This window comes from Leucoraja erinacea, unplaced genomic scaffold, assembly GCF_028641065.1.
Source record: "Leucoraja erinacea ecotype New England unplaced genomic scaffold, Leri_hhj_1 Leri_593S, whole genome shotgun sequence".
In the NCBI taxonomy this organism is placed as follows: Eukaryota; Metazoa; Chordata; class Chondrichthyes; order Rajiformes; family Rajidae; genus Leucoraja; species Leucoraja erinaceus.
In genome coordinates this window covers 25,001-47,254 of record NW_026576502.1, presented here as the reverse complement: position 1 = coordinate 47,254, position 22,254 = coordinate 25,001, and the positions used below count along the sequence as shown (strand labels likewise).

Genomic DNA, 22,254 nt, shown 5'->3' with positions numbered 1-22,254 from the left:
TGCGTGCTATCCAGTCAGCAGAAAGACGATATGTGATACAATCGAGCCATTTACAGCTGCCAGAGGAGGTAGTTGAGGCTGGGACTATCACAATGTTTATGACGGGTACACGGATGGGACAGATTTGGAGGGATATGGGCCAAATGCAGGCAGGTGGCACTAGTGTAGCTAGGACCTGTTGGCCGGTGTGGGCAAGTTGGGGCCCAAGGGCCATTTTCCATGCTGTATCACTCTACACTGCCCTGTCCATTACAGATACTGACCTTCCCACTATCAAAGGGGTCTCTAGGAAGCACAATCCTAGGAATTCACTAGAACCAACCTCTCTGGTTCTCACAGGTAGCCAGAAATGCTGGAGAAACTCAGCGGGTGAGGCAGCATCGAGACCCACCCATTCCTTCGCTCCACAGATGCTGCCTCACCCGCTGCGTTTCTCCAGCATTTTTGTCTGCCTTCGATTTTTCCAGCATCTGCAGTTCCTTCTTGAACACTCTGGTTCTCCCTGTCACTATTGGGAAGAAGATGCAGGAGCCTGGGGAACCATTATGTTCAGGTTCAAGACCAGCTTTCTCCCATCGACCAGTAGCCTCTTGAACCACCCTGCACAATCCTCCCACAGCACCAAGCACCCATGCACTTAGCATTCCAGTGGTTGCATTTTATGTCTTGGTTGGTGCCCCATCGTGGTCTAGTTTACATACAATGACTGATAATTCATTCTATATTCATTTGTTGTTGCAACTACTGCTCTGTAAGATTTTCACCGTTCCAGTTAATACCCGGTGCTTGTGACAAATTGCTGATCGAGCAAACATGGCTCCGTCCTGGGAGCAGAGTTGGATTCATGGGAGGTTGGTCTTGGAGGGGAGGATGCTCCTCAAACTGCGGAGCATCCTGGACAATACAGCTCACCCCCTCCGTGACCCACTGGTCAACCTGAGGAGCACCTTCAGCAACAGGAAATCTTTTAGGACCGAGATGAGGAAAACATTTTTCACACACAGAGTGGTGAATCTCTGGAATTCTCTGCCACAGAAGGTAGTTGAGGCCACAGTTCATTGGCTATATTTAAGAGGGAGTTAGATGTGGCCTTGTGGCTAAAGGAATCAGAGGGTATGGAGAGAAGGCAGGTACAGGATACCGAGTTGGATGATCAACCATGATCATATTGAATGGCGGTGCAGGCTCGAAGGGCTGAATGGCCTACTCCTGCACCTATTTTCTATGTCTAAACACACGCACACCTCCACATTTAGGGACAGTTTCTTGCCCGAGTAATCGGGCAACTGAACCATCCTATCACCAAGCCATCCTATCACCAGCACCGCCATTCAATGTGATCATGGTTGATCATCCACAATCAGTACCCCGTTCCTACCTTCCCCCCATATCCCCTGACTCCGCTATCTTTAAGAGCCCTATCTATCTCTCTCTTGAAAGTATCCAGAGAACCGAGGCAGATAATTCCACAGACTCACAACTCTCTGTGGGGGAAAATGTGTTTCCTCATCTTCGTTCTAAATGGCTTACCCCTTATTCTTAAACTGTGGCCCCTGGCTCGGGGGTATGGAGAGAAGGCAGGTACAGGATACTGAGTTGGATGATCAGCCATGATCATATTGAATGGTGGTGCAGGCTCGAAGGGCTGAATGGCCTACTCCTGCACCTATTTTCTATGGTTCTGGACTCCCCAACATCGGGAACACGTTTCCTGCCTCTAGCGTGTCCAACCCCTTAATAATCTTATATGTTTCAATAAGATACCCTCTCATCCTTCCAAACTCCAGCGTATACAAGCCTGAGGACCTGTGGTGGTCCTGACCTCCCACCTACCTCATTGAACACCCTCGGACTATCTTTAATTGGACTTTACTGGGCTTTATCCTGCATCTGTACACTGTGTAGTCTTTCCGCTGACTAGATAGGCCGCAACAAAAAAGCTTTTCTCTGTACCTCGGTCCCATGTTACAGTAAACTAAACTAAAATGTTAACTCTGGAACTGATGAGCTACAATGCTGTGAACTATGTTACACTCTGCATCTTCTCCTCTGCTCTACCTATTGTACTTGAGTTAGACTTGTTTGTATTGATGTGTAGTGTTATCTGGTCTGTTTGGGTTGCATGTTAAACAAAGCTTTTCCGTGTACTTGGGTACACGCGACTGTCATAGGCCTTGAACAAAGTGTTACTTTGGGCCACGATTCTGTGAATGGCGTAACTCAGCGTGGACGGCAGTGTCTGACTTTCCTTCTCCTCCCACCCCCCCCTCCCTGCTGTGACCAGCTCAGCCGCAACGTGAAGGTGGTGCAAGTCAGCCCCTCGACCAAGCTGCGGAGCCGGCTGTTGGTGACTCTGCAGGACAAGAGCAGCCTGATTATTGACCAGGCTCCCAGCCACGATGCTCTGCTGCTGAAGGAATACTTGGAGGAGCTGAACCCCACCCGTGAGTGCTGTGTTCGTAGAAACTGAAAACTTGGTGCAGGGGTCGGCCCTTGGAGCAAGCACTGCCATTCAAGAGAGAGCTAGATAGCGCTCTTAAAGATAGCGCAGGGGATATGGGGAGAAGGTAGGAACGGGGTACTGATTGGGGATGATCAGCCATGATCATATTGAATGGCGGCGTTGGCTCAAAGGGCCAAATGGCCTATTGTCTATTGTCAATATAATCATGGCTGATCATGACTTCAGAATTAAGGGACAGAAGTTTGGGGGTAATATGAGGGGGAACTTCTTTACGCAGAGAGTGGTAGCGGTGTGGAATGAGCTTCCAGTGGAAGTGGTGGAGGCAGGTTCATTGGTATCATTTAAAAATAAATTGGATAGGCATATGGATGAGAAGAGAATGGAGGGTTATGGTATGAGTGCAGGCAGGTGGGACTAAGTGGAAAAAAATTTGTTCAGCACGGACTTGTAGGGCCGAGATGGCCTGTTTCCGTGCTGTTATTGTTATATGGTTATATGATCATCCAAAATCAGTACCCTGTTCCTGCTTTCTTGCCATATCCCTTGATTCCGTTAGCCCTAAGAGCTAAATCTAACTCTCTCTTGGAAAACATCCAGTGAATTGGCCTCCACTGCCTCCTGTGGCAGAGAATTCCACAGATTCACAACTTTCTGGGTAGAAAACGTTTTTCCTCGTCTCAGTCCTAAATGGCCTACCCCTTATTCTTAAACTGTGAGCCCTGGTTCTGAACATCGGGAACATTTTTTCTGCACCTAGCCTGACCAATCCTTTTAAGAGTTTTATATTTCTTTAAGATATCCTTTCATCCTTCTAAATTCCTGCGTATTGTCTTTCCGCTAACTGGTTAGCACGCAACAAAAACTTTTTGCTGTACCTCGGTTCAAAATGTAACCTGTTATCTGTCGGTGCCATGGGCACAGGGATCAGACAATAGACAATAGGTGCAGGAGTAGAGGCCATTCGGCCCTTCAAACCAGCATCTCCATTCAATGTGATCATGGCTGATCATCCACATTCACTACCCCGTTCCTGCCTTCTCCCCATATCCCCTGTCTTCGCTATCTTCAAGAGCCCTATCTAGCTCTCTCTTGACAGCATATAGATAATTGGTCTCCACTGCCTCTGAGGCAGAGAATTCCACAGACTCACCACTCTCTGTGGGGGGAAAAGTGTTTCTTTGTCTCAGTTCTAAATGGCTTACCCCTTATTCTTAAACTGTGGCCCCCGGTTCTGGCCTCCCCCAACATCGGGACCATGTTTCCTGCCTCTAGCGTGTCCAGACTCTTAATGATCTGATATGTTTCAATAAGATACCTCTCAACCTCCTAAATTGCAGAAATTCCTAAATTGTACCTGCCGGGGCTCTGAGCGCCCAGTGAATCCTATCTCTTCCCCCCCCACCGCACCCATGGTTAAATCTGGAGGGGGTGGGTGGGTGGTGTTGTTGCCGGGACCGCTGGGGGTCCACAGCCCCCTCCTCACCAGGTGGGGGGGGGAGACGGTTTAGTCGCCGACTATCCGACCATGGAGCAGGTAGCACGGGATTACATGATACCCGTGGCGGGGGGGAACTCCCCCGAACCTGACCTTTGAAACCTTTAAATATCTTTTGGAAATGGAGGTAAATTACTTTGTCCCTGTCGGCTCTGAAACTCTTTAACAAAAAAAAAATGTTTAATCAGCAAGATTAATAAAGGTTTCCCTTTTGAAATTTATATATGGTATTTGTTGTAATAGTTTAGACTTTGAGGTGTCTTCTACTTAGTACAGTTTCAATTACTTCATTCCAACTTGTTTTCCGGATCTTGGAGATATGTTGTATCCCCCATTTAAAAATATTGGCATAAAAGCTTAGCTATTTGTCAGCCCAGTGGCAATAAACTGTATTGCAATGATTCATGTTTAAGAAACAACTGCAGTTGCTGGAAAAATCGAAGGTCTACAAAAATGCTGGAGAAACTCAGTGGGTGAGGCAGCATCTATAGGGTGACGTTTCGGGTCGAGACCCTTCTTCAGACTGAAGAAGGATCTCGACCCGAAACGTCACCTATTCCTTCGCTCCATAGATGCTGCCTCACCCGCTGAGTTTCTCCAGCAGTTTTATCTACCTGCAATGATTCATGCATCTGTTATCGTTTTCACGGACAGGAAGACTTAGTTACAATCCATCTAGATGAGAAATGAGCTAGATTGTTATCCCATTGCAGACAGTGTGGTTTCCACCTTGGTGTCCAGTGAGTTATATTATTCCGTGCAACTGTTCTTACAATGTTTGAGCTCTGTCTGATGTACACGACTCCTTTTCAGGAGTAAAGACTCATCAAGGATCCAGCAACTTTGGGCCAAAGTTAGGAAACCGGGTGATGTCAAAGGAATCTCACCGTCAGCTGTCTAATATAGAGAATCAGGTGGGTGACTGTTGTCTGTACTGTGAGATGGCATGACTTTCAGGTGTTCTTCCAGCCTCTCAATCCAAGGCAGTGGGTGCTTTATAACTCCGTTCTCTACCTCTTACATTGGTCTTACATTTTTATTTAGCGAATGCAAAGTCCTTTAGCCAAGCAGTTGCCTCTTGATCTGCTGTATGAAGGGTGACAAGTCCTCCTTTGAGTCTTTGTTGAGGGCATGCTTCAATGATGTGTTGCATTGTTTGCTGCTCTCCACAAGCACACCGTGGGGTTGGACTGCTGCCCCATTTGTGAAGGCTGGCCAAGCAGGGGCCATGTCCAGTCCTGAATCTATTCAGCGTCGTCCACTGCTTCCTTGGGAGATTGGTGCCAGGGTGGGGTCTGACACCAGATGTTTATTTGGGACGTCCTTGGACTCCCATTCCTTTTTCCAAGCTGATTGGATGGTGAAATCAGCTGGTGGTGGGTTCTTCCAAATTGGTCGTCTAGATGGAAGTCGAGCAGTGGGTGGGTTGAAGATGTCCATGTGAATTGGCAGGTGAGGGGAGTTTTTGGTCTTTTGGAGCATCCTTTGAGTGAGGACTACTCGCCGGATGTGTGGAGGGGCTATGTTGGATAGGACAGGGAGCCAGGGGAGTGGTGTTGAGCGGATTGTTCCTGTGATGATCCTCATTGTTGAGTTCAATTGGGTGTCCACATGGTGTGTGTGGGATGACCTGGACCAAACAGGGGCACAATATTCGGCTGAAGAAAATGCAAGGGCTAGTGCTGAAACGCGCAGTGTGGGGGCTGCTGCCCCCCACTTTGAGCCAGCAAGCTTACTGAGGAGATTGTTTCTGGACTTCACCTTAGCTGCTGTTCTTTTGAGATGTTCCTTGAAGGATAGGGTCCTGTCAAGGGTCACTCCGAGGTAGGTTGGAGTGGGGGCATACTTCAGTTTGGTCCTGCTCAGATAGATGTTTGGTTCTCTTGTGGCTTCTGCATTATGGAGGTGGAACACACTGGAGAACGTCTTACATTAAACATGGAACATTACAGCACAGGAATAGGGGGTAAGGGGTTTAGAACGGAGATGAGAAAACACTCTTTCACACAGATTTGTGAGCATGTGGAATTCTCTGCCTCCGAGGGCCGGCGGAGGCTGGTTCTCTGGATACTTTCAAGAGAGCTCTTGAAGATAGTGGAGTCAGGGGATATGGGGAGAAGGCAGGAACAGGGTACTGATTGGGGATGATCAGCCATGATCACATTGAATGGTGGTGCTGGCTCGACGGGCCGAATGGCCTACTCCTGCACCTATTGTCCATTGAATGGGCTTGTTGGCCCACATTATTAGTGTTGAACGTTATAGCAACTTAAGCGAGTGTCAGGGGTTATGGGGAGAAGACAGGTGAATGGGCTTAGGAGGGAGAGATGTGCCATGATTGAATGGCGGAGCAAACATGATGGGGCGAATTCTGCTCCTGTCACTTATGAACTGATCCCCCGTAGAAATAAAGAACAGCAGATGCTGGTTTATGCCAAAGATAGATACAAAGTACTGGAATAACTCAGTGGGCCAGGCATCGTCTCTGGAGAAAAAGGATGGGTGACAATTCGGGTAGGAACCTTCAGACTGAAGGGGAGAGAAGCTGGAGGGCGGGTTCAGCCACAAATAACCTTGGGCAGGGTGTTGCGTGGTAGGGCTGTGGGAAACCAAGGAGAGAACTGTAGAAATGGTAAAACGTTTACCAAGTGGAGAACTTTGGAACATCTACTCGTACATGATCCACATCTCTCTGCCCAGCATTCCCAGGTGTCTATTTCAAACCCTCTTAAACGCCACTATCGTATCTGTCTCCACCACTACCCATGAGTGGGTCAAGGAAAGAGCATTCACGTCGCGGCTCTGTTTCCACCAATCTTTCCACCTCCACGCAGAAGCGCAAGACACCATTGTATGCAGATGCAGAGAAGACTCGATCTTCTTATCGAGTCCACATACAGGATTAGAAGTTTTCAAGAAGGAACTGCAGATGCTGGAAAATCGAAGGTACACAAAATTGCTGGAGAAACTCAGCGGGTGCAGCAGCATCTATGGAGCAAGGTTTCGGCCCGAAACATCGCCTATTTCCTTCGCTCCATAGATGCTGCTGCACCCGCTGAGTTTCTCCAGCAATTTTGTGTACCCAGGATTAGAAGTTGTTCAGCCAGAGCTGGACACACGTCTCGGCATCTGCACAATGGTGTCTGTCTTGTCGCTTCTTGTGTGTGGTGGTGGAAAGATGGATGGAAACGGGGCCGCGACGTGAACGCTCACTCCTTGACCCCTGTGGACTCGATAAGAAGAAGACAATACGTTCCCGGCCCACATCACTCTGAAACCTTGCCCCGCACATCTCCATTAATATTTTCCCCTCGCACCTTCTAGCTGTGATCTCCAGTGTTGGACATTTCTACTCTGGGAAAGGTTCAGACTGTCAGCCCTATCAATGTCTGTTATGTTTTTTATATACTCCTGCTGTCTCCCCTCAATCTCTGCTCCAATGTATACAGTCCAAGTGCACCCCACTTCTCCTTACAGCTGAAACCCTCTAATAGAGGCAATACGTTCAGCAGAGATATTGTGGGCCGAAGGGGCCCGTTTTTGTACTCTTACTGTTCTGTGAGATGAAGACTTGTGAATACTGGAATCTACTATTCGCCCCTTAGAGATGCTTGCAAATGAAACGAGGAACTGCAGATGATGGTTTACATTTTAAAAGGCACAAAGTGCTGGAGCAACTCAGCGGGTCAGGCAGCATCTGTGGAGAACATTGATAGGTGACGTTTCACAGAGTGCTGGAGTAACTCAGCGGGTCAGGCAGCATCTGTGGAGAACATGGATAGGTGACGTTTCACAGATTGCTGGAGTAACTCAGCGGGTCAGGCAGCATCTGTGGAGAACATGGATAGGTGACGTTTCACAGAGTGCTGGAGTAACTCAGCGGGTCAGGCAGCATCTGTGGAGAATATGGATAGGTGACGTTTCACAGAGTGCTGGAGTAACTCAGCGGGTCAGGCAGCATCTGTGGAGAACATGGATAGGTGACGTGTCAGGTCCCTCAGGGACCAAATGACCTGCTCCATAATAGGATCCCGACCTGACACGTCACCTATCCATGTTCTCCACAGATACTACCTGACCCGCTGAGTTACTCCAGGCTAGGACTCTTTTACTTGGAGCGTAGAAGGCTGAGGCGTGATCTTGTAGAGGTGTGTAAAATCATGAGAGGAATAGATAAGGTAAATGCGCAGTCTTTTACCCCGGATGGGGGAATCAAGTACCGGATGACATGGATTTATGGCGCGGGGACCTGAGGGGCAATGTTTTTACACAATGTGTTGAAGGTAATTGGAACGAGCTGCTGAAGGCGTTAGTTGAGGCAGGTACTATCACAGCGTTTAAAAAACATTTGGACTGCTACATGGATGGGATAGGGATATGGGCCAAATGCAGGCAGGTGGAGCGTGGTGTCGTTGGCCTGGATAGAGTGGATGTGGAGAGGATGTTTACGCTAGTGGGAGGTTAGGACCAGAGGGCACAGCCTCAGAATGAAAGGACGTTCCTTTAGGCCGGAGATGAGGAATTTCTTTAGTCAGAGGATAATGAATCTGGAATTAATTGCCATAGAAGGCAGTGGAGGCCAAGCCAAATATAGATTTAAGGCAGAGATGGACAGATTTTTGATTAGCACGTGGGGGCCAAGGGTTACGGGGGGGAAGGCAGGAGAATGGGGTTAAGTGGGAGAGATAGATCAACCATGATTGAATGGCGGATAGACTTGATGGGCCGAGTGGCCTAATTCTGCTCTTGGAACTTATGAATGAATGTAGTTGGTCAGCACGGGCAAGTTGTGCCTCATGGCCTTTATTCACGGTGTTGTTCCTGCATTTGTCGATTGTGCTTTCTTCCTCGAAACTCATGTTTGTGGTTCACAATGATTCTTCCAGACACCGGGTCGACGGGACGAGACTCCAAACCGGAAAACCACCAGTACCCCCGGTCGATCAAGTCTTCAACATGGCTCTCGAGCTCTACAAGCAAGCAGCGCCCCAGGCAGCAGGATGGGGACCGCTCCTCACACGCTGCCCAGAGCAGTCAAGTCGGAGAACCGGTCAGCAGTTTGTTTTTTTGTCTAGTTTAGAGATACGGTGTGGAGACGGGGCCCTTCGGCCCACTGAGTCCGTAATGACCAGCGATCCACACACATTAACGTTATCCTAACGCAATCAGCAGCAGCAGGAACTAATTGGATTTTTCTCAGTAATGTAGGATTTCTCAGAACCACAGGAATCTTGCTCAGTCATAGAAACAGTTACCACATTAGGTGCAGGAGTAGGCATGGGGCCCTTCGAGCAAAAAAGTTATTCACAAATCTGGCTGAAACAGTAAAAAGTGTCCTGTACCTGACATTAAAACCCCCCTGAAACCCTTAGCCACAAGGGCCACATCTAACTCCCTCTTAAATATAGTGAATGAACTAGCCTCAACTAGGGAGGATTTAAAGATGGACAGTGAAGGGGCCTATCTGATCTGCAGCGGCAAGGTGTTCCAGAGTGCAGGAGTAGGCCATTTGGCCCTTCGAGCCAGCACCGCCATTCAATGTGATCATGGCTGATCATCCCCAATCAGTACCCCGTTCCTGCCTTCTCCCCATATCCCCTGACTCCGCTATTTTTAAGAGCCCTATCGAGCTCTCTCTTGAAAGCAATGGTAAACTTGCATATGAATCCTGTGAAATCTGACATGTAACATTTGCCCAATGCAGCAGCTTCTAAAATCAAGACTCTTATGCCAGCTGGCAATTTGCTGCATGTAGTTCCTGGCATCTTCCTTCTGAGCATTTGACGGAGAATCAGCAGAATGTTATCGGGACTCCAGAACATAGATTAGCGGTTGTGAGCTTGAAGGTTATTGGATCAGGTTGGGAGAAACATCTTCAGTTTGAGAAGCCTGGAACAAGACGACAACCTCTTGATCAGAGACGGGCCATTCAGGAATGGCCCACTGTTCTCAAGCCATTCGCAGTTGATTTTATTTTTTAATTTCTGATTCGCCTCCAAATGTTGTGTGTATGTATCATAGGTAGACAAAAGTGCTGAAGAAACTCAGCGGGTGAGGCAGCATCTATGGAGCGAAGGAATAGGTGATGTTGCGGGTCGAGACCCTTCTTCAGACTGGTGTGGGGGTGGGAAAAAGAAAGGAAGAGGCAGAGACAGTGTGGGCTGAGGGAGAGCTGGGAAGGGGAGGGGAAGGAGGGAGAAAGCAGGGACTACCTGAAATTGGAGAAGTCAATGTTCATACCGCTGGGGTGTAAACTATCCAAGTGAAATATGAGGTGCTGCTCCTCCAATATGCGATGGGACTTTACCACTGGGGTGTAAACTGCCCAAGCGAAATATGTGTATGTGCCATCGTCATTAACATCTCTGGTTTATTTATCCTGTCACTATTGTTATTAAAGGAGTGAGAAGAGAAAGAGGATGCTTTCCCCAGACCTGGAGCTGACTGAAGATTATCCCAAAGAGAACGATTCTTCCAGGTTAGTGTTGAACAAAGAACTGCAGACGCTGCAAAAATCGAAGGTAGACAAAAATGCTGGAGAAACTCAGCGGGTGAGGCAGCATCTATGGAGCAAAGGAATAGGTGATGTTTCGGGTCGAGACCCTTCTTCAGACCGTTCTTCCGGTTAGTATCAGCGGAAACTCTGGAGGTATGTGGACATGCAAGGAATAGGGTGGATGCACAGAGTCTTTTAACCAGTTTAGTTTAGAGATACAGCACAGAAACAGGGCCTTTCGGCCCACTGTGTCTGAGCTGACCAGCGATCCCCGCACACTAGCACGAGGGACAATTTGCAATTTTACCGAAGCCAAATTAACCTACAAAGCTGCTGGTCTTTGGGGTGTGGGAAGAAACCGGAGCAGCCGGAGAAAACCCACGCAGGTCACAGGGAGAACGTACAAACTCCGTACAGACAGCACCCGTAATCAGGTAGAGTTGCTGCTGTAGAGGTGATCATTGGTCGGCCGAAGGGTTTGATTCCACGCTGTACTTCTAACTAAAACTAACGAGACTGGAATGGGACTGAGTTTGAGCCAAATGCATTGAGATTGTTTTAGACTGGCTGGTAAAGGGCTAGAGGGAAAGGAAGTGAGTCGAGAGAGGACTGGAACACAAACACAGGGATGTAATGCTGAGGCTCTATAAGGCTCTGGTCAGGCCACATTTGGAGTATTGTGAACAGTTTTGGGCCCCACATCTGAGGAAGGATATGCTGACTCTGGAGAGGGTCCAGAGTAGGTTTACAAGAATGATCCCAGGAATGAGTGGGTTAACATATGATGAGCGTTTGACGGCACTGGGCCTGTACTCGCTGGAGTTTAGAAGAATGAGGGGGGGACCTCATTTAAACATACCGAATAGAGAAAGGCCCAGATAGAGTGGATGTGGAGAGGATGTTTCCACTAGTGGGAGAGTCTTGGACCAGAGGTCACAGCCTCAGAATTAAAGGATGTTCCTTTAGGAAGGAGATGAGGAGGAATTTCGTTAGTCAGATGGTGGTGAATCTGTGGAATTCTTTGCCACGGACGGCTGTGGAGGTCACAAGTCAATGGATACATTTAAGGCAGAGATAGATAGATTGTTGATTAGTACTGGTGTCGGGGGTTATGGGGAGAAGGCAGGAGAGTGGGGTTGAGAGGGAAAGATAGATCAGCCATGATTGAATGGCGGAGTAGACTTCATGGGCTGAATGGCCTAATCCTGCTCCGATCGCTTCTGAACTCAAAAGGTGGTAGATGATTGGCAGTAAGCAGTGTCCAAGGAGTAAATGCTTTGGGTGATTAGGAAGGACTAACGTGGGTATATTAAACATGGATTTTTTCACAGACCTAAATCTTCTATTCTAGCAATAACAAGGCCACAGGCGATTCTGCCCGTAAATTCCTGAGCAGCTGCCGTGACAAGCAAGTCAGCCTGAAGCAGGCTGAGGAGAACAGGAATTCTGGTAGGTTACTTCTTTACAAACGCATCTTGAAATTGGTCCATGACATCTTCATTGTGAGCTGTCCCATTTCTACCATTTCTAAGGGTGAGACAACCCCTTAAGGGGTTGGACAGACTAGATGCAGGAAGATTGTTCCCGATGTTGGGGAAGTCCAGGACAAGGGGTCACAGCTTAAGGATAAGGGGGAAATCCTTTAAAACCGAGATGAGAAGAACTTTTTTCACACAGAGAGTGGTGAATCTCTGGAACTCTCTGCCGCAGAGGGTAGTCGAGGCCAGTTCATTGGCTATATTTAAGAGGGAGTTAGATGTGGCCCTTGTGGCTAAGGGGATCAGAGGGAATGGCGAGAAGGCATGTACGGGATACTGAGTTGGATGATCAGCCATGATCATATTGAATGGCGGTGCAGGCTCGAAGGGCCGAATGGCCTGCTCCTGCACCTAATTTCTATGTTTCTATGACTGAGCAAGATTCCTGTGGTTCTGAGAAATCCTACATTACTGAGAAAAATTCAATCAGTTCCCGCTGCTGCTTATTGCTCAAGAAGTAAGTCCTGTCCCATTTACCCAATTTTTTTCGGAGACTTGCTGGCGCCCGTCATAGTCGCAGAACTTCGCCGAAAATTTTCAAAGTGTTGAAAATCCAGCGGCGGCCAGAAAAAGGTATGACTCTCTGGGCGGCTACTCCCGAGCAAACAGGCGTTACCCCCGCGACATGTCGCCCAAAGAGTCGTACCGTTTTCTGGTTGCCGCTGGATTTTCGGTGAACTGCTGCGACTGACAGCAAGTCGCCCAAAAACTCGCATATGTGGGACAGGCCCTGTAGGGCTAACTCAGGAAAAATAAAAGTAAAAAACATTCATGAAACATTTATACAGGTACATGGATTGGATAGGTGTAGAGAGATGGCCAAATGTAACTCAGCGGGTCAGGCAGCATCTCTGGAGAAAAGGAATAGGTGACGTTTTGGGTTGGAACACTTCGATAGAGGTGGAAACTGGAGTCGGGAACAAGCTAGATCAAATCGGAGCTGGCAACGGATGGCCTCGGGGAGGGTGGAGTCTATAATGGCCTCTTGTTGGTTTGGGGGGGGGGGGGGGTTGGGGGATTGCAACCCTCACGTGGTCCGCTCTGTTTCGACGAACGCAATCAACCCAGCGTGCACAATCAAATAGAACAAGTTGTCCTACAACTTTAGGCTGTGCACGCCATACACAAGAAGAAGAAGTTGCATGGGGAAGACGAAAGATACAAGTATGTGCCTCCGTTGACTTTAAACATTGACTCGTTCTCTACAGATGCTGCCTGACCAGCTGAACATTACCAACATTGTTCCTTTCTCTGTTCAAATAGATACTGTACTGATCATAAGCGATAGGAGCAGAATTAGGCCATTCAGCCCATCAATGCCATTCAATCATGGCAGATGTATCTTGCCCTCCTAACCCCATTCTCCTGCCTTCTCCCCACAACCCCTGGCACCCGTACTAATCAAGAATCTATCTCTGTCATAAAAATATCCATTGACTTGGCCTCCGCAGCCTTCTGTGGCAATGAGTTCCACAGATTCACCACTAAAGATGAATGAATGAATGAGTTTATTAGCCAAGTATTCACATACAAAGAATTTGCCTTGGTGCTCCACTCGCAAGTGACAACATGACATACAGTAAACAATTAAGAATAAAACATTAAACATAAATAATAAAACGTTACTGATTAAACATGTGAATTAAATAGAATACCAGAGCAAAAGGAGGCGACAGATTTTTGGTTATTGAGTGGAACTACTCCTCGTTGGGGGAAAAAAGGCTGTTTTTATGTCTAGCTGTGGCAGCTTTGACAGTCCAGAGTCGCCTTCCAGAGGGAAGTGATTCAAAGAGTTTGTGGCCAGGGTGAGAGGGGTCAGAGATGATCTTACCCGCTCACTTCCTGGCCCTTGCAGTGTACAGTTCATCAATGAAGGGAAGGTTGCAGCCAATAACCTTCTCAGCGGCAGGTACAGCAGGAAAGCGAATGGCATGTTGGCCTTCATAACAAGAGGAGTTGAGTATAGGAGCAAAGAGGTCCTTCTGCTGTTGTACAGGACCCTAGTGAGACCACACCTGGAATATTATGTGCAGTTTTGGTCTCCAAATTAGATGGACATTCTTGCTATTGAGCGAGTGCAGCGTAGGTTTACTACAAGCTTATTTCCCGGGATGGCGGGACTGTTATATGCTGAGAGAATGGAGCGGCTGGGCTTGTGTACTCTGGAATCTAGGATGATGAGGGATCTTATTGAAACGTATAAGATTATTAAGGGTTTGGACACACTAGAGGCAGGAAACATGTTCCGGATGTTGGGGGAGTCCAGAACCAGGGGCCACAGTTTAAGAATAAGGAGTAAGCCATTTAGAACGGAGACGGGGAAACACTTTTTCACCCAGAGAGTGGTGAGTCGGTGGAATTCTCTGCCTCCGATAGCAGTGGAGGCCGGTTCTCTGGATACTTCCAAAAGAGAGCTAGATAGGGCTCTTAAAGGTAGCAGAGTCGGGGGATATGGGGAGAAGGCAGGAACGGGATACTGATTGTGGATGATCAGCCATGATCACATTGAATGGCGGTGCTGGCTCAAAGGGCCGAATGGCCTACGCCTGCACCTATTGTCCATTGTCTAAAGATGACTGTGGAGTGGGGTTTGGGTTGGTTGTGGGGGGAGATGTTGAGAACACCTATTGTCTCCTCATAATGGTTTGCCATTCTTCAGATTCTAAAGCTGTAGTCCGTGTTGGAGGTGAAGAGCCAAACTCTGCACTTTAACACTTCTCCTACTCTTTGCAGGTGTGATGCCACTCCAGTCCTTTTATGGAACCAGATCATCTTCCAAGGATTATACCCCAGGGAACTCTTTTTTGGACAGGTGAGTCTTTAAGAAGGAACTGCAGATGCTGGAAAATCAAAGGTAGACAAAAATGCTGGAGAAACTCAGTAGGTGAGACGGCGTCTATGGAGCGAAGGAAATAGGCAACGTTTTGGGACAAAACGTTGCCTATTTCCTTCGCTCTATAGACGCTGCCTCACCCGCTGAGTTTCTCCAGCCTAGCTGCGAGGTTCTGCTACTTGCGTCCCATCTGCATTTCCCATTTTCCGCTTTGCTGTGTTGCCACTGGGTTTAGCGAAGCGGCTGTAGCCCTGGTCATAGAGTCATACAGTGTGGAATCAGGCTCTTCGGCCCATCTTGCCCACACCGTCCCATGTGTCCCATCTACACTAGTCTCACCTGCCTGCGTTTGGCCCATATCCCCCCCAAACATACCCTATCCATGTACCTATTTAAATGTTGTGATAGTACCTGCCTCAACTAACTTTTCCAGCAGCTCATTCCATATAGCCACCAAAAAAATAAAATTGCCCCTTGCGTTCCTATTAAATCTTTCTTCTCCCCCACCCCCTTCCCCCTTCCCCCCCCTCCCCCCTCTCACCCCTTCAACCTATGCCCTTGGGTTCTTGATTCTTTTACTCTGGTCAAAAGACTGTGAATTCACCCTATCTCATCCTCTCATGACCTTGCATAGCTTGGCAAGATCACCCCTCATTGAGGCCTCCTGCGCTCCAAGGAGAAAGTCCTTGCCTGCTCAACCTCTCCCTCCTTATAGCTCAGACCCTCAAGTTCCTGGCAACATCCTCGTAAATCTTTCCTGCTCATTAATCTTCTTTCCATGGGTAAAACTGCATTGCTAGTTTTCTGGATGCTAAATGTGTTTTATCTCGAGTCAAGTCAAGTCGCGTTTATTTGTCACATACACATACGAGATGTGCAGTGAAATGAAAGTGGCGAATGCTCGCAGACGTTTGTGCAAAAGACAAACAGCAAAACAACCAAACAAATTATAAACTCAATCATAACGCACATAATCTTTTACATAATAAATAATGGAAGGAAAAACGAATCTGAAGCTGTTGTCGATGAATAACCTGTAAATGCTAGTTTATACAAGAACCTGGCCACAAAGTGTGTGTGGTGGGCAAAATGTATAATGTCCGTGTTGGGCAGTTTTAGTTTAGTTTTCGAGATTCAGGGCAGAAACACTGGAAACACCGAATCAGTGCCGACTAGCGATCCCTATACACCGTACACCAACATGGTCCTGCACAGTCGGGACAATGTACAATCTTTACCAAAGCCAATTAACCTACAAACCCGTGTGTCTTTGGAATATGGGAGGAAACCGGAGCACCCAGTGAGAGCTTGTGGGGAGAACGTGCAAACTCCGTACAGACAGGGTCCCTAGTCGGGATGGAACCCGGGTTTCTGGCGCCGTGAGGCAGCAGCTCTGCCGCCTTGCTGCCCCGAAATGTCTGGTCCTCCACCGACAGCCTCCCAGGCTGTTTTCCTGCTCGTGTTTGTGACCATCACTTTCTACAGCAATGTGGTGACCATGGTCCTGAACCAGGGGCCACACAGTTTAAGAATAAGGGGTAAGCCGTTTAGAACTGAGACGAGGAAACACTTTTTCTCACAGAGAATTGCGAGTCTGTGGAATTCTCTGCCTCAGAGGGCAGTGGAGGCCGGTTCTCTGGATGCTTTCAAGAGAGAGTTAGATAGGGCTCTTAAAGATAGCAGAGTCAGGGGATATGGGGAGAAGGCAGGAACGGGGTACTGATTGGGGATGATCAGCCATGATCACATTGAATGGCAGTGCTGGCTCGAAGGGCCAAATGGCCTCTACTCCTGCACCTATTGTCTGTTGTCTAATGGTATTAGACCAAATCCTATCTCCATTGAAGTTTTATCTGAAATCGCAAAATTTGAGAGGTGATATCAACAACGCAACCATGGAAACCGATAAATAAACGTTAATCTGCATTTAAATTGTCCCTTAGAGAATTGAGAGTGTTTAATTGTCATATGTTATGTCAATGAAACAGTGAAATTCTTGCTTGCCGCTGCGTTACAGGCCAGAAATGCAATAACACACAGCTAAATCATATAATCATTAAAATACTATAAATAATAAGCATAATCCTAGGTAAGCGTAATAGTGCAAAAACCGAAGTCTGTAGTGCAACTAATGGGCCTGTCCCGCTTGGGCGATTTTTTGGGGCGACTGCCGCAAAATTTTCAACATGTTGAAAAGATTTTGGCGATAGTGGCAACAATTTATGCTGTTGTACGTTGATCGTAGGTGAATTCCATTAAAACTAGTCCCTGGCAGTCGCCTAAGTGGGACCGACTCATAAAAACACAGTCCATAGAAGGTCACAGTTGCTGACGTTAGTGTTGCCACCAGGTCAGAAATGATAGGAGAAGAATTAGGCCATTCGCCCCATCAAGATTGTTCCCGATGTTAGGGAAGTCCAGGACAAGGGGTCACAGCTTAAGGATAAGGGGGAAATCCTTTAAAACCGAGATGAGAAGAACTTTTTTCACACAGAGAGTGGTGAATCTCTGGAACTCTCTGCCACAGAGGGTAGTTGATGCCAGTTCATTGGCTATATTTAAGAGGGAGTTCGATGTGGCCCTTGTGGCTAAGGGGATCAGGGGGTATGGAGAGAAGGCAGGTACGGGATACTGAGTTGGATGATCAGCCATGATCATATTGAATGGTGGTGCAGGCTCGAAGGGCCGAATGGCCTACTCCTGCACCTAATTTCTATGTTTCTATCAAGGCTACTCCACCATTCAATCATGACTGATCTATCTCTCTCTCCTAGCCTCATTCTCCTGCCTTCTCCCCATAACCTCTGACACCTGTACTAATTAAGAATCTATGTATCTCTGTCACAAAAATATCCACTGACTTCACCTCCACAGCCGTCTGAGGCAAAGAATTCCGCAGATTCACTACCCTCTGACTAAAGAAATGTCTCCTCTTCTCCCTAAAGGAATGTCCTTTAATTCTGAGGCTGTGTCCTCTGGTCCTAGACTCTCCCACTAGTGGAAACATCCTCTCGACATCCACTCTATCCAGGCCTTTCATTATTCTGTGCGTCTCAATGAGGTGTGTCCCCCCCCCCCTCATTTTTCTAAACTCCAGCGAGTACAGGCCCAGTGCTGACAAAAGCTCATCATAGGTCAATCAACTAATTCCTCGGACCAGTGGGGGTGTGTCTCTCTCTCTCTCTGTCTCTCTCTCTCTGTGTCTCTCTCACTCTCTCTGTGTCTCCCTCTCACTCTCCCTCTCTCTGTGTCTGTGTTCTCGTCTATTACATTGTTCGCAGTGTACTATGTCTGCCGATTCTGTTGTGCTGTTGCGCTGCTGCAAGTAAGACTTTCATTGTTCTATCTGGGACACATAACACTAAAACATTGCTGACCCTGGTTAAAGATGTATGGCGGGGACAGTTATCTGGCACCAAAAACACATCTGAAGCATTTTTCCTGCATTTAGCCTATCCAATCCCTTAAGAGTTGTATATGTTTTGCTAAGAACATGGACGAGTTGGGCTGGAAGGCCCGTTTCCATGCTGCGTGACTGTGGTCTAGCACTGCCTCCATTCGATGCATTTGTCATGTGTGGAGGGGTGGGGAGATTGCAACCTTCACGTGGTCCCCCCTGTTTCGACGAATGCAATCAACCCGGCGTGCACAATCAAATAAGATCAAATAGAATAAGTTGTCCTTCAACTTTAGGCTGTGCACGTCATACGCAAGAAGAGGTCATGTGGAGGTGGTAGAGCCACAGACGGCTGTGGGGGAAAAGTCAATGAATATTTTAAAGGCAGAGGGACATATTCTTGGGTGTCAGGGATTATGGAGAGAAGGCAGGAGAATGGCGAATCTGTGGAACTCTCTGCCACAGAAGGTAGCTGAGGCCACAGTTTATTGGCTATATTTAAGAGGGAGTTAGATGTGGCCCTTGTGGCTAAAGGGATCAGGGGGTATGGAGAGAAGGCAGGTACGGGATACTGAGTTGGATGATCAGCCATGATCATATTGAATGGCAATGCAGGCTCGAAGGGCGGAATGGCCTACTCCTGCACCTATTGTCTATGTTTCCACGGATGGGGTTGAGAGGGAGAGATAGATCAGCCATGATTGAATGGCGGAGTAGACTTGATGGGCCGAATGGCCCAACTCTGCTCTTATAACTCATCAACTTGTGTAGAGGCTAGGATATCAAACTGGGGACCAGAAATATAAGACGAATCATCACAGAAATATTACTTAACATGCAATCCATATCCTGGACTAGTTAACGGCAAAAGGGTGCCCTTAACCTGAAGCTGGTTGAACAAGTGAGGAATAAATGAGCAAAGGAATCTTGGTTTGGTGGAAACAGGCTCTTTGGTTCACTGAGACCACGCCGACCTGCGACCCCCGTACATTAATACTATTCGATACACCTGGGGGCAATTTACAATTTTACCAAGCCAATTTGCCGACAGACCTGCACGTCTTTGGAGTGTGGGAGGAGACTGGAGCACCCGTAGAAAACTCAGGGGGAACGTACAAACGCTGTACAGACAGCACCGTAGTCGGGATTGAACCTGGGTCTCTGGCGCTGTGAGGCAGCAACTCTGCCGCTGCGCCAGATCAGATTCAGATTCAAACTTTATTGTCATATGGTATGGCGAATGGTATGTTAGCTTTCATAGCAAAAGGATTTGAGTATAGGAGCAGGGAGGTTCTACTGCAGTTGTACAGGGTCTTGGTGAGACCACACCTGGAGTATTGCGTACAGTTTTGATCTCCAAATCTGAGGAAGGACATTATTGCCATAGAGGGAGCGCAGAGAAAGTTCACCAGACTGATTCCTGGGATGTCAGGACTGTCTTATGAAGAAAGACTGGATAGACTTGGTTTATACTCTCTAGAATTTAGGAGATTGAGAGGGGATCTTATAGAAACTTACAAAATTCTTAAGGGGTTGGACAGGCTAGATGCAGGAAGATTGCTCCCGATGTTGGGGAAGTCCAGGACAAGAGGTCACAGCTTAAGGATAAGGGGGAAATCCTTTAAAACCGAGATGAGAAGAACTTTTTTCACACAGAGAGTGGTGAATCTCTGGAACTCTCTGCCGCTGAGGGTAGTCGAGGCCAGTTCATTGGCTATATTTAAGAGGGAGTTAGATGTGGCCCTTGTGGCTAAGGGGATCAGAGGGTATGGAGAGAAGGCAGGTACGGGATACTGAGTTGGATGATCAGCCATGATCGTATTGAATGGCGGTGCAGGCTCGAAGGGCCGAATGGCCTCTACTCCTGCACCTAATTTCTATGTCATTGTGCAGTGTACAAGTACAGAGTCAACAAAATGTTACCAAGCCAATTTGCTTGGCAAACCACCGCGCCGCCCTTGAATCATCTTGATAGTTAGAAATAAGAAAGGAATAAAGAGGTGTCATTGAAAAAAGATGAACATATACGCGGCACTGGGAATGAGATGTCTTCCTCTCCGTGCAGACTCTACGTATTTAATCTGTTTTCCATCGGCAGGTCTGGACACTCGGGTCAGGCCCCCTCGGCCAAGAGGAACCTGGGCTTTTTGCCTCAGCCCACGCCCCAGTCCGTCAAGAAGCTTCGTCCAAACCAAGATTACACGGGATGGAATAGACCCAGACCGCTCCACCCCACACAGCTCCCACAGCTGCTTCAGGGGTAAGCAGCCAGCCGGGCAGCTGCCTGGATCACCACAGGAGTCCGTCCGGGCCAAGCAGCATCTCTGGAGAAAAAGGATGGGTGGTGTTTCAGTGGAAGTCATTGTCACAGAGACAAATTCTTGATTAGAACGGGTGTCAAGGGTTGTGGGGAGAAGGCATTCGGTGAGTTTGCTTTTAGGCGGCACAGCCTTTCGGTTAGTTGGCTTTCAGACGTCCTGTCCTTTCGGTTCGTTGACGTTTCGGCTTTGTATGCTCTCGGTTGTTTGGCGTTTTGGTTTTGTTTCCATTCGGCTATTTGGCTTTGACTTCTTTGCTTCGACTTCTCGTCCTTGGACACCACGTCCACACACGGTGTCTAGAGTCTGATCCATGGGATTTGTCTGCTTTGGTCGACAGGTTTTCGAACCTCGGCAACACGTGCTACATGAATGCTATCCTGCAGTCCCTGTTCTCACTCCAGTCCCTGGCCATGGACCTACTGAAGCAAGGTATTCCCTGGAAGAAAATCCCAGCTAATGCGCTGCTGAAGTAAGTATTGCAAGTTAGTCATGAAGCAGGGAAGCAGGCCCTTCGGCCCAGCTCCTCCGTGCTAACCAAGATGCCATTAAGTTCTGCATTCATTTGTATCGTCTGAAGCATGAATTAAAATGTTAAAAGTTCACGGATTTGCCCAAACAATGGGCGGCGCAGCACAGCGCAGCGGTGGAGTTGCTACCTCACAGCGCCAGGTTCGATCCTGACTAACGGCGCAGTCCATATGGGGTTTGTATGTTCTCCCTGTGACTTACATGGATTTTCTCCAGTTTCATCCCACATTCCTAAGACGAACAGGTTTGTAGGTTAATCAGCTTGGTGTAAAATGTAAATTATCCCCAGTGTGTACGATAGCATTAGTGTACCAGGATTGCTCCTTGGTGCGGACTGGGGCTGTGTATACTCACTCCATCATGTCTATTCCAACATTCAATCATGGCTGATCTACCTCTCCCTCCTAACCCCATTCTCCTGCCTTCTCCCCATAACCCTTGACACCCGCACTAATCAAGAATCGTATCTGTCTCTGACTTAAAAATATCCATTGACTTGGCCTCCACAGCCGTCTGTGACAATAGACAACAGACAATAGGTGCAGGAGTAGAGGCCATTCAGCCCTTCGAGCCAGCACCGCCATTCACAGTGATCAAGGCTGATCATCCACATTCAGTACCCCGTTCCTGCCTTTTCCCCATATCCCCTGACTCCGCTATCTATAAGAGCCCTATCTAACTTGCTCTTGAAAGCATCCAGAGAATTGGCCTCCACAGATTCAACATCTTCTGACTAACTGTTAGGGTTCAAGACCAACAGTTTAGTTTAGAGATACAGTGCGGAGACAGGAAACAAGTATACGAACCCAAGCCAATCAACGTACCGAAGATCACAGAGAAAATCCATGCGGTCACGGTGAGAACATACAGACTCCACGCTGACAGCATCCATAGTCTGAATCGAACCCGGGTCTCTGGCGCTGTGAGGCGGCAACTCTACCCGTTGCACCACTGTTGTGGGGAGAGTGTAAACTGCTCAATTGTAATCGTGCATTGTCTTTCCGCCTACTGGTTAACACGCAACAAAGTTTTAACTTTTCACTGCCTCGTTACACGCGACAAGAAACTAAATTGTAACTGGAAGTGTTGCGGGCCAGTGTGACCTCTGACCCTCGTGTGTGTGTGTGTGTTGACCTTTGGTGAAGCCCATTCTCGAGCGGCAGCATTTTGAAACAGTAATCC

General features: G+C 47.8%; 1 protein-coding gene across 1 annotated transcript in view; it reads left to right on the top strand.

Moving 5' to 3' along the window:
* Nucleotides 1-22,254, top strand: part of LOC129694265 (ubiquitin carboxyl-terminal hydrolase 37-like) — a 55,939-nt gene that overhangs the window by 13,770 nt on the left and 19,915 nt on the right. The window contains exons 3-10 of the mRNA XM_055630982.1: nucleotides 2,285-2,444; nucleotides 4,773-4,873; nucleotides 8,846-9,009; nucleotides 10,360-10,437; nucleotides 11,807-11,904; nucleotides 14,727-14,805; nucleotides 20,322-20,483; nucleotides 20,882-21,013. Coding sequence (XP_055486957.1) covers nucleotides 2,285-2,444; nucleotides 4,773-4,873; nucleotides 8,846-9,009; nucleotides 10,360-10,437; nucleotides 11,807-11,904; nucleotides 14,727-14,805; nucleotides 20,322-20,483; nucleotides 20,882-21,013 — 974 coding nt within the window. The remainder of the gene's footprint in view (nucleotides 1-2,284; nucleotides 2,445-4,772; nucleotides 4,874-8,845; nucleotides 9,010-10,359; nucleotides 10,438-11,806; nucleotides 11,905-14,726; nucleotides 14,806-20,321; nucleotides 20,484-20,881; nucleotides 21,014-22,254) is intronic.